Source organism: Mixophyes fleayi, chromosome 7 (genome assembly GCF_038048845.1).
Source record: "Mixophyes fleayi isolate aMixFle1 chromosome 7, aMixFle1.hap1, whole genome shotgun sequence".
Classification (NCBI taxonomy): Eukaryota; Metazoa; Chordata; class Amphibia; order Anura; family Limnodynastidae; genus Mixophyes; species Mixophyes fleayi.
Window position 1 is genome coordinate 67,046,478 of NC_134408.1, and position 13,323 is coordinate 67,059,800.

Consider the following 13,323-nt stretch of genomic DNA (forward strand, 5'->3'; position numbering starts at 1 on the left):
CAAGTTTTGCACATTTAGCTTATTGTTTACTAAAATTATGTCCTCTTCTCGCTCTCTTCCTTAGACGCACACCCCTACACCATGCTGTAAGAGACCTTGGTCATCCCTGGGGCTGAGGCTCTTTATACGTTTCTTACATACTAAATATTTTTATGTTTTTAATTCAGAGTATTAAACTGATGGCATGTGGTCACTGTAGACATGTTTGGTCCCCACGGTATTTGAAACCTTTACAGCCTTAGGACTAGAGATGAGCGGGCTCGGATTCTGCTAATCCGAGCCCACCCGAACAGTGCGGATCCGAACGGGATCCGAGCACTGTTCGGATATTTCCGGCGGGCAAAAAATGAAAACGAGGCTATGTCATCCAAGTCTCGCGTCGAATATCGCGAGGGGAGGGAGGGCCTCTTTTTTTGGCATTATGTGCTCAAGCTACCTCTGTGCAACCTTTTGGCCTAAAAACAATATTGTGAGGTGTTCAGAATAGACTGGAAATTAGTGGAAATGATTGTTATTGAATGTTATTGAGGTTAATAATAGCGTAGGAGTGAAAAAAAAAACCACAAAACTGTTTTTTAGCACTTATGTTTTTTTCAAAATAAATCCAAAACCTTAAATCCGAACCAAAACCTTTCGTCAGGTGTTTTGCGAAACAAATCCGAACCCAAAACCTTAGGCAAATCCGAATCCAAAACACGAGACACCAAAAGTGGCCGGTGCACATCCCTACTTAGGACCTTGTTACATATGAGGTTGACCTTAAACTTTCATCTTTTTGCCATACATAGTCTCTATGGCTATATCTCCTTTCCCTTTCTTCCAATATTAATCTTCTTTTATATTCTGATTTGTTTCCCTGGTCTTATTTTCTTACACTGCACTGCTTGTATTTTGTCTAACCAAAACTAAAGAAAATTCTTCTTTCTTGGGTTTTTCTTATGGTGGTTGCCTTTACAATTAGCAGTTTAATTACGAGGTATAATACACTTGGAATTGTTGGAGGGTTGTGTGTTGGTCAAAATGGACCCACTGCCTTCTGTATATACCTTGTTTTTTGCCATATGACTTGAGGAGTAGAAGAGGAAGAGACATTGATACCTTTTCATGCTCAATTTTTCAGTCTGATGTGTTTTTCAACAGCTGTCTGTTTTTGTTTGTGAGTGGAGACAGGAAATTTCCCTATTTGTCCCCATGGGCCAACTCTGCATCCTGTACTGCTTACTTACAGCGCAAATACAATCAAATATTTATAGCCATATATTCGGGTGGGGGTAGTCATATGGCGTTACTTGGCTTTATCTGTTATAAACCAGTGATGCTGGATACATAAATGGGCTGCTGGAAAATAAAAGATTTGCATGTCTTTGACCGTTTCCTAAACCCCCTGTTTTTAAGATGTTAACTAGAATCTGACCACCCTAATGTATGTTTAATCTTCATTTACTGCTCATCAGTGTGCACCCTATTTATTAAGCATTCAGATCGTGGGAATGTGCACAGCAGAAGGAGACGGGCATGTGAGATGACGACATGTAATTTCAATTGGTAGTGTCGAATATAAATCAGATTGTTTATCAGTTATGAGCTCATCAGCTGGAGAGAATTAAGTACACTGCATGGTTTGAGTGTACAATAAACTCTGCTTTATTAGTTACAAGTCCATATCTTTATAGCAAAAATCACGTATATCAGAAAAGTACGCCCCAAAAGGTTTTAACCACTTATGCTCCCTTTACACAGATGTTACTATATTCTCTCATCACACAGGAATACTCCCCAGGGGGAGTTGGCTTATCTCCTGTCTGCTATGTTCAAGGTTATAAGCATAGCGTTGCAAATAATCAATTACTCCTACAAAACAGGTGCATCTAATCTGTCTTTAAGCTATAACAGAACAAAATGTCATCTTGTTGCCTTATAGCCGTCCGCTTAGCAAAATCACATTTCTCAGTAGTAAGAGCATGGCTGCAGTGTTCTCCCCAGAAAATTTTGTCAGCCAGGTAGCTTTAAGAAGTAGCCAGGTGAGGGCAATGTAATATTTGTTGATAAATGTTGGAGGTTATTGCCCACACCTGCCAGAACTAGTCCAACATACATTGACTGCATTAGTACTCACATAGTACCTTTTTAAACAAGAGAAACAGTATTATAATAGGACTCTGTTTGGCTCCAAGAACAGCGTGGCAAGTAAAGACAGCCAGATGGCGCACTTGAGTAATAGGTGCTGGAAAACACTGGCTGTATCTGACAGGAGTTAGTGTCATGATGTCAGGAGGGCAATGGAGACGAGAGAAGCCACAGACAGAGCGTTAGATTGTGGATGGAGCTGGGTATCCAGTAGCACAGAGTAGTCATGTTGGGCTCCTGACACACCAAGGCATATTCTGATGTTTCTTATACAGTCACAAGACCATTTTCATGCATATGTACATGTCCTTTGGTTTATGGCTATAACTTTTAGTGAGTGGTAGTGATATTTGTTTGGGTGAGATCACAATAATGGACCAAAATGATCACAGCTTATCATGTTACCAATGTACACCAACTGCCACCTATTTAAAACAATTTCTAAACTAGCTGGCAAATGATCAAATACCTGAGATACATACAAAAGGTGATAAATTCTACAGGCCGTCTAACCTTCAGAGATATGCCTTGGTTCATTTTAGTTTTGTGACACCAGCTTTAATGTCGAGTTAAAAGCTAGCTATTCCAGCCATGAAAGTAGCATTCAGTGTTCAACTATAAGGGGGAATTCTGTCCCACTGCACACACTTCCGAGTATTACAGTACCCGAAATTCTGCTGATTTTTGCTCTTACATTATAGAGATTTGTTTTGGGTATCAAACATCCAGTAGAGACTCATTGCCCGAGACTCCAACGGGATATTGTACAGAATTGAATGGGTTTATTGATTTCTGTTGTGATTATATCTTAGGAGATTAAGCTTGGGTTTTGTTTTTGTTTTCAGTGTTTGAATGTCACTCAACTCCTCCATTATTATGGGCTGAATATCAACTCTCCAATTTCACCTGATCAATTTGCTTACCTTTGCCCAGCACTATTGTATCAAATTGATAGCAGGTTTTGCATCAAACATTTTACTGACCTCCATGTGGAGGATGTGGAAAAAAATAAAGGAGAAGCCTCTGGTAAGTTTAAAAAAAAAAAAAAAAAAGATCCTTGTATCAGGTGATCCTCGCATTCTTTGTTTCCCAAAACTGTTTTGTTTTGTCTCTTTATTTTTCTGTTCATTCTTTGTTTCTCTCTGACCAGAGGAATACCATACTTTTATGAATAGTACTACATTTTTTTTTTAGGTTCTAGACATTATAAAATATTTATGAAAATATTGCATACTGCAGATTGTTTTTTACAATTGCTTCCTCATTGCTAAGCTATGTAAATTTTGCATTAGTGCCACTATCCTCTGCAAGGCTATGTTCACAGTAAAGTTTACATTGTGTTTTTAAATATGTTAAATAGCGCAAGTGCAAACACGCATATAAATTGCATTTCCTCAATGTATGTGTTTTGAGAGATGCATTTACCAGTGCATTTTTACAAAAAAATATTTTGTTCAAGCCAACTACATATGTAAACGCTTAACTGCATCTCATTGCATTTATGATACATTCTTATCGAGTTGAATGTAAGTTTGTAGTTACAATGACATGCTTCAGGCGCCCTGAAAGGGTACAAAAAGCTCCACCGCGAAAGTTAAGCACATGTAACACGTATGGTCTTATTTGGTACTGTAGCTTTTATTTTCACAGCCAATTACAATGTATTTCTAAAGCAAATTAAGTGCATGTAAGCAGACTTTTAACATCGGTGTATACGCTGACGAACTTTGTTCAAAGATGTCTATAAAGCATACTCTTCATGATATGTACAAAATCAGATTTCTCTACTTTGGCTAAATTACTTAGTCTATCAGAGGAGCCCAAGTTTTTAAGTCAGTTTAACTGCTGTCTGTGGTTTGAGTATATCTATCTGGGTTGTCGGTGATGGCCCCTGTCAGTAAGTGACCAGTGACACCCGTAAGTGAGTTTTATAATAAATACAACTTTATTAAATGTCTGTTTTAGTGCTCCTGGAAGACCATGCTGTATTCTTTAGTCATCTGATGTACTGATTTCATGATTTCCTAACTGTCAGTCTCTCTTCTATTTCTAGCATGGATTTGTGGCTTCATCTCTATCACAGTCATCAGCCTGTTATCCCTACTGGGAGTTATTTTAATTCCAATCATTAACCAAGGTTGCTTCAAGTTTCTCCTCAACTTCCTTGTCGCTTTAGCTGTGGGAACATTAAGTGGAGATGCACTACTTCATCTTTTGCCCCATGTAATTTCTTATTGCTTTATTACTAAATTGTGTGTTTATTTTTGTGTCCCCATCTTTTAAGAAGGTAATAAGTATGTTGAAGTTTGTTGAAAAACAACTAATCCGTTAATGTTAGCATATTTGCTTCAAAATCATCAATTTCCTTTAAAGCAGCAGTCCCACATAGACTTTTTTTTTCTTTTTGTTTTTTTTGCGTCCATATGATTTTTCTTAGCTGTCCTTCTACAAATCATTAACTCCTTTTCACGATGTCTCTGAAGGGAGAGACCAGGATAGCTGCCAGCCACACTCAGACTCTCAGTTGGAACACTGAAATTTCCAGTTTCTCTCCCTACTATTTCCATGCACAGTGGTGTGTAGGAAGCTTCTGTGGTCATGGGATGGAAGAGAGGGGAGGAGGGAGGGGGGGGATTTTACAGTGCACTAGAAGACTGAGCACAAATGGGGTGTTCTAAAGCCGCCCTGCTCACTACATCATGTGCTATGTTGTGATGATAATCACAGGGCACTGCAAACTATGCAGAACTATAAATAATTCATAACAGCCTGAAGACCTAAACCCAAGGAAAAATGTTTACTTTCAAGCTTCGTCTTTTAGCCTGTTGCAATGAAATATTTAATAATAAAAAATAAAAAAATACACACCTCATATTTACATTTCAGCTTAACAATCTTCCAGTATGGTGTCTCTGTTGCTGTTTATGGGAATCTTTCTGCAAGTCACCAAATCTATCCATAGTTTGCACTACTTCAGTGAAGTTTAGAATAATACATCTATAGCAACATTTTTTTTGTGTGTGTATATGTGTATGTGTATATATATATATATATATATATATATATATATATATATATATATATATATATATATATATATATATTATAATATATAAAAATTATTATAGTTAATACAAGTTTAAAAATAACATGGTCACATTTTACTTGGTCACATTCACTGTGTTTAGTCTGGTAACATTGAACATCTTGACAGTTGATTAGTTTTATGCTCTTTTATTGTTCTTTGTTACAGTCTCAAGGTGAACATGATCATGGTTCGGAAGAGTTTGGGCACAGCAACCATCTTGGTCATGACGAAGACCAGGATTTTTTGGTGGAGTATGACCGCGTTATGAAAGGTCTTGTTGCTCTTGGTGGAATCTATCTTTTGTTCATAGTAGAGCATTGTCTACGAATGTTTAAACACTATAAAGAGCGAAGGGTATGTGTTTTACTGACATAAGTATTTTAAGTTTCTTTTAATTGTTCCAATTATCTCTTAAGAGTGATCCAACTTTATAAATTCATATTTATTTCTATCCTTCTACTCAATACTTGATTGTAGTTCCTTCCCAATAGAACCCTTAGCATTTGTTCTATTCAACAGAATCGGTGTATTGAGTAGCTGCGAATATTTACTGGTCATCTGCATTTATGAGGTCTGTGTGTCCGAGTAGGTATCCACTGCCCTAGCATAAAATAAACTGCTCTTGATTGGACAAACATGAGGCCATTGTTTAAATTTTTCAATGTTTTAAATCCAGTAAGAATAACTTATTTCTTAGCCCGCCATTTTGAAATGTTTACTTTGGTAGCACTTTGGAAGATGTACGGGCATTATGTAGAGGAAATTCACTTTTTTCCATGTTTGTAGCTACTTTCACACTATTTAACCAACCCCACATATTTAAGCCAGCTAGTTCTTGCAAATGTAGGGATGCCAGATATGTACTTTTTATACATTCTTTTACACATTCATTTACAGTAAGGCCCAGTAACTACAGTGTTTATTATTTTTAAATAATTTGCAGGTTTTTGTTTTTGCTTTCCCCACTGACCCCTTGTATGGCATACTGAGAGCATTCTCAGATCTAGAGAAAGGGGGGAGGGAATTGGGGATAAAGTTGGGAAGACAGAATCAGGGGGGCAAACATTCTGACTATCATCCTAGGAGCCTAGATGGATAAATTATCTGTAATATTCATGACATCCAGGTATCCTTTTTTTTTGCTGGAGAGGACAATGGTTATTGAAAATAATGCTAGATCATTTTTTAACTGATCATGATCAGTGTGGCCTTAACATTGTGTGCATTGATTATGATAGAGGAACATCCGTATTTAGCTATTGCTATCTTCGCATCCATAAAAAAAAAAAAATGACAGTACATTCTGGCCCAAAATCCTGTGCATCTTGGTGAAGACTACTGTGGGTGAGGATGCAATCTATAGATTTCATCCTCTGAAACATAGAGGAGAAGCTGTAGTAGTCAGGGGCGATGCATTTTGGGGCAACGTACCATTTCAGAAGGATTGTAGAATTAACCTCAAACGTTTCATCAATACATTAATAGCTTAAGTGTTATTACAGACTTTGGGGCACTTAGTCTAAATTTTTACCCACATAGCCACATAATGAAAAACGTGAAGACGGAGGTAAGCAGGATATAAAGAACTTATTCTTGGAAGGTTAAATCTTTAAAAAGCCATACTTGTAGACAAATGGTGGTAAATTTAATTCTGAAGAAAGTGCTTATTTTTGTGGTATATCAGACTTGATTTAGTAGTAGTTGAGGATTTGGATGTTAAAAGGCCCAATGCCGTTGTTAATTCTGTAAATCCCTTTATTTTTAGTTAAATACTCTAGGATTGCATACCGCCACTTGTGGCCCGAACACAACAAAAACAAACCTAATAGGTTGCATTAATATGTAATTGGTCCCATGTATAGTACAATGCTCTACAAATAAACAAAAAAAAAAAAAAAAAACCCTTGAGGCCCAGACCCCATGATTAACTAGACTAATATCAAACCTTTTATTTCTAGGGAAGGTTATTGAGAAAATGGTTCCAACCCAACAGTAAACCTGCCTGTCAACCCATGAAATTTATGATCCATTCCAGTCAGGATTCAGGAGACTACATGCTTAATGATCTTCTGGTGGCAAGACATATAGAGGCTGTTAGATCTTAATCTTCCTTGACCTCTTAGCACAGTCCTCAGTTGGTTCAAATGGTTTCTCATTGGCAGGTCACAGAGAGCACATTCATCTGAACCAGTGCCCCTGGCATGCAGCTTTTCATAGGGCTTTATCTATCTTCCATGCTATTTGTCACCACTGTTATGCAGATGATTCTCAGCTGTTTCTGTCTTTTGGTGGGGGGACTAAAAATTCCATATCAGTCCTCATTGGCTTTCTAGTTGAGTTTCGGCAGTGAATGAGTGTCAGTTGACGGAGGTTGAATTATGACAAAACAGAGGTTCTTTTGATGGGAACTCAACGTCCTATATAAAAACTGCAGCTGGGTCAACGATCTGGGCTTAAGGTGAGGGTTCTGTGGTGCATTACTCTCGTGCTTAATCTTGGTGTTCTTGATTTTGTCTTAACTTTTAAACTTCAGGTATTGGCCATTATCAAACCGCCATTTTATTTTTATCTTTGAAACATTGCCAGAATTGGCATTTAATTCTCCCAGAAGCTCTTGGTGCACTAATACATGTCTTTGTATCTTCATGCTTGGACGACTGCAATAAACTCTAACTGGGTCTCCCTAAGAAAAAAAGATTTGCTTATTGATAGTTCGAGCCCTACATTATTAGGGTCCTAGATACTTGAACTAGCTTCTTTAAATGATTTAACCACAGTGGACATATTGTTCTAGACTCTTGAGAGAGAGAAAGAGAAGATATTACAAATTATAAGGCAATGGACTTATGTGATAAACTGAATATTCTGATGTAGTCTATCCCACAGGGTCAAGGGGTGAGAAAGTGAAGCATACAACATAAATGTTGACGATGGTCTGAATTAGATCTACTGGTCTCTGGTGACGACTAGTGTGAGCCTCTATAAACCCCGACATGGATGGGAGATGCATACATATACTTAAATTTATTTTAATTTTTGCAAGAAACATATTTTTTTTTTTTTTTTTTTTTTTTTAAATTGAACTGAAATGCAAGGTACAAAACATAAAGAAAAACCGGTATGGGAAGAATACATTTTGAAATCATGATTTTGCATTGCAATTAAAACTACAGTAAGAAGATATACCAGTAACTTTTTTCATCAAGCAGCATATTGTTGTGCATGTCTGATTTGAGGTTTCCTAATACAGTTTTGTATTAGATTATAATCTGCATTAAGATAGGAGTTTGAGATATGGGTATTTTTAGGAGGTGATCAAGAAAAGGTAATGATATACGAGTAATCAAGCAAGCTATGTTGGTTCTTGCATAAAGATGAAAGTTTGAGATGCAAGTTAGTTTTATATAGGCTCCAACCCAGTGTTTACAAACTACATAATGTTAGTATGATACTTATTTTAAAATTCAATGGGTGTGTTCTAAAAGATTCCTGGATTCATACCATGTTGTGTTTTAAAAACAGTTTGTTTTTTGTTTTTCTTACTTTTGTTTTATTATCATCAAATACTGTATGAAAGAAGGTGGTACAGTAATTTGAACGCTGATTTTTTTTCTTGCCGCTGTCTGAGCCGCAAGCAACATATCTGTTCTAATTACCTTAGTAACTGTAATAATGCACGCTTCGATTTCTTCTAAAGACCAACTTGGGGAGTTGAATCTGCCCCTAAATGTGTAGTAAGTAAACAAAAATGCACTCTTCATTGTGTCAATTTAGAGATGGGAAAAGTGTGTAAGCCATTGGTTCATACCAGTTGATTTATTTTAATTTTAATGAGGAATCCTTTAATACAAGGTGTATATGGCTTTGAAGGATATATTTGTTTCTCAAAGTGAGATCTAAGGCATTGTTCCAGGCATTTGTGTTTAGATTGGATATAACTTTAGATATGTAATGTTGTGCATGTAAAACTGCTAGCGTAGGCATTGTAATTATCTCATATTTGGCACATATATCCCTAAAGGTTAATGTTCGTGGTTTGTTGGGATCAGTAAGGTTGTGAAATGAGGTAATGTCCACCTACGCTCATTAGTTGAGAGTGTGATGTTTTCCCATGTTTGAATTGGCAAGAATAGAAATTGATAGTGTTGAAGTTTCCATTTCTTTCTTATGCCATGCAGACAATTTGCCAGAGGGAAGGGGTTATCGAACGCAGATATTTGCATATCCAGTTTACGTAGATGTAGAAAGGGTGTCTCGTGTTAGTAGTAACAAGGGTGATGTTAGTATAATTCTCAGATTGGTAAAACTAGCAAGATATATACAAAAGCTGCTTGATTATATAATGAAATGTTGAGGACATTAAAATCTTCCCCATGCTAGTTTAGTTTTCTGTACAATTACTGTATTTGATTTCAGTCTAAAATTCCAAAATAACTTTCAGAAAGCCATGTTTAAAATTGTCTCGTCATTTTAGTGAGGAGAATAGGGAGTGACTGTGAAGGATAAAATCTGTTGGGAAGTTATATAATTTTAATTAAAATTTGTTCTCTGCAAGAACAAGAATTTTAAATGTTTGTACCAATTTATTTCAGTGAGGGTGGTTTTAATCAGGTGTTCAATATTTATACTATATATAAAGTGTGTGTTTTTGGGAAGAAGTGTATCCCTAGGTATGTTATAATATTTTGTCCAGTCGAGGGGAATTTTTACTCCCAATTTGGGTGATTGGTGTTTAGTGGCAATGTCACTAGTTTATCTATGTTAATTGAGAGGCGGGCGATCAAGCCAAATTGTTAAATTATTTGATCTTATTAAGTATAGGAAGCATACTTTGGAGTTGTAGATATATGATAAGTTGTCTGCGAAAGCTGTACTTTTAGAAACTCCTTGGAATGTATACTTTGCTTTGTAGGCTGCAGATCAACTACAAGATTAAATAGTAGATGCGAGAGAGGCCAGCCCTGTCTGGTACCTCTCTCTGGTCATGCTAATCTTGTACTCCTTTTTTTTTTTTTTTTTTTTTTTAAGGGAAGTATACGATTATGTATATTAACATTTTACCGCGTCTAAGCTTAGAATTATCTTTTGTGTATTTTTGCCCAAAGTTGGCTATTACTGCAGTTATGGCTGACCTGATGACTTTGCGGTCTTTACATGTGTACAACCTAGTTGATGCTGCCTTAGTAATGATGGTATAAGTTTTTGGGAGTCTGTTTGCTATGACTTTGGCTTATAAGTTAAACTCTTGATTCAGTAATGTAGTGTGGCGATGGGGACTAACAGATTCTGGGTCTTTGTTACATTTGGCAAGAAGATAGTGTATACTTCTGATTTCTTCATTGAGAGATTCTCTATAGGAAATGAACGTCCATAATTTTGCTTTATGAATTCAGTTTTGAAGTGGTAGTTCATAGATGGGAGCGGCTTTATAAGGGTTTGTAAAAGAAGCATATATTTGTCTGGGTGTTTTTATTGTGGTAATAAACGGCTTCTCTTTTTTTTTTTTGTTTTTTTTGTTTTATAGTCGTATTTGTTGGATTAGCGTGCTTTATTGCATCATCTGTAAAACTGGTTTGTGTTACAATAATTCCTGCATGTTGTGTGAGTAAGGTCTCAATGAGTTTTGTTTTTAGTATACTTGTCTGTTATGTGCTGTGGGATGATTTTTACAGATGTCATTGTATGGTTTCATTATGGTGTGTAAATTATCATATTGTTATGTACACTATTGTCCTCTCATGACTGCCTTTGAGGCCTCCCAGAAAAGTGTTGTGTTGTCCCAGTGATATGATCACAGAGAAAATGAAGATTTTAAATCTGATCTAAAAAAATGCCTCTTCTGAGAGGCAAAAAGGGATGCTCCAAAAGCGCCCTGTTGTAGTATCTTTTCTGGTCACATCCAGCGTCATGGGTACATGGTGCGATATTCGTATACTCTCAATACTCGTGGTGAATTCTTGGCAGAAGTGTATATAATGGCTATAATCTACGCACAAACAAGAAAGTGGGATGTACTCTGGAACGGTAGTTGCATGACTGGTCTGAGTCATTTTGTTGTCCCCATTGGTCTGCTAGGTTATGGTATGTGTTGAGCGTATGAATACCCTCTGAATGGTTAGGCAGTTTGGTTGTCATGGCACTAGATGTTTTAATTCAGGGCAAGGTTTGTGGTGTTAAAATCTCCCCCAACAACTAGGTTTGGTGTCAGTTGATATTGGAATAGAAACTGTTTGGTGTGTTGGGTGCCTATATGTTAAGTTTTGTAAACTGTTGTTCACCTTTAAGCAGTTTTCAGCACCCAGGTCTCACAGTACATAGCCTTTTGTTTATTGCGCATTTTTGATAATAAGTGTAGCCAGCGCTGTTTCCTTACTTCTATATGAGGCAGATTCATCTGCATTCTTGAACTCCATCACCCTTCAGGGAGGAGTTTATTGAAATTATCCCACTGTCTCCCCTGCAGTCGGGACTGAGTGTGAGTGTTTAGACCTCAGGTGTGTGTGTGTGTGTGTGTGTGTGTGTGTTTATTTCTTTATGGGTGAGGAGAGATCGGTTACATTCCAGGATAGAATTTGGATTTTATTGGACAATTAGAGTGTTATGTTTATTGTGTAGAAGTGTTGTCATCCTATATTTTATAAAGAGACTTATAATAGTGATTTCCAAACAGTTTTCAGATGTTAGACCCAGCCTACCAGGTCTAATCTGTGATCTTCCAGAAGAACAGTATAGGAGCCACACTGAAACTGTGGGGACATTTAGATTGTTGATTAGGGCAATGTTTAAGAATTCAAGACGATTTGGGTATATGGCTATGTTTTTTCTCCCGTAGCATATTTCAAAATAGTCTAATTTATCCATTAGGGAGATGGATTCATTTTGTAACTAAATTGTGGTTTGTGATATCAAATAGTGTCATCTGCCTCACTAGTTCTTTGTTCAAGTTCTAAAATGCATTGGTTCTCATACCATGTTAATCAAACCATGAATGAAATCTACTATTTGATCTAGTAAAGCCATGATCAATAATATTTCCATATTTGCATCAACTACTGACGTAGAAAACCTCTAATCAGAAATAAAAGGGTTTGAAGTATCCCCCAGTATGACGGGAGTATGGTCTGGTGATGTCAGGGAGGGGGGTGTGTGGTTTTTATTTTTGTTTGGCCCAGCTTTTGATTTAAGGGGTTTAATCAAGTACTTTCTGGCTAGAGAGAATAATCACTTTGTGGTACATATTGTATTTAGTTAAATATCATATCAACTACTGAATGCGAAGCAATTACACCTTAAAGGAAACAAAAAAACTAAAAGTTTTTCATAGAGGTATGCAGGTTTTGGACATTTCCTAGAAGTGTTTTATATTTTACACAGTTCTTATGAAATCTACTCTGCTTTGCTAAGCAGTTTATTTGCAGTAACTATTCTATTCGGGGTAACAGCAGTCTGTTGACTAAATTCTTATCTTTTTATTTACATACACTATGGCATGGGTGCAAAATTCTAAAGAGATACTAGGGAAGTGTCTGTAATTGCACCAGCCTATGCTACGTTAAAGTGACCCAGGTAATAAGAGGTACTTATCTTTTGCCTTCATTCTATCTGGGGGACACTGCTACCATAGGGTTGTAGCTGGGGAGTGTGGAGTTGGCACTTAACTATTTAAACTGTGGCTGCTGACAGACTCCTCCTTCTCTCTGCAACCCCTTGTAGCTAGTCTGTGTAGTCTAAGTGCCCAAGGAGTTGGGATGACTTTTATTTTGCCAGGTTGGGAGAGCGGTGGTTCTCATAACAACCGCCTGTCTTCTTTGTATGATGCGGCCACATCATTTTCTGGGGACTGGAGCTGCTCTGTGGAGTATAGAGTGCCGGAATCCTGAAGTGATGCCTGCCGCCATCTTGGAAGTTGCCAAGTCTGTTTCTCAGAGGGGGGGATGGGGGGCGGAGCTACTTTGGATAATGCATTAAGAATGAGGCAGTCTGTGAGCTTAATAGGAGAAGCTCCGCAGACAAACTCTTAGAAGCACTCAGCTGGACGCTGCAGACAGGAGTTATTATAGAGTTCCCCCTGTCTTAATCAGCAAGTTGGTTTCTTCCACAGGGCCAAA

General features: G+C 37.2%; 1 protein-coding gene across 6 annotated transcripts in view; it reads left to right on the forward strand.

Annotated features, from left to right (window-relative positions):
• Positions 1–13,323, forward strand: part of SLC39A10 (solute carrier family 39 member 10) — a 70,017-nt gene that overhangs the window by 34,533 nt on the left and 22,161 nt on the right. For all 6 annotated transcript variants that reach the window (XM_075179939.1, XM_075179938.1, XM_075179941.1 and 3 more), the window contains 3 exons: positions 2,973–3,153; positions 4,181–4,350; positions 5,381–5,569. In XM_075179939.1, the coding sequence (XP_075036040.1) occupies positions 2,973–3,153; positions 4,181–4,350; positions 5,381–5,569 (540 nt within the window). The remainder of the gene's footprint in view (positions 1–2,972; positions 3,154–4,180; positions 4,351–5,380; positions 5,570–13,323) is intronic.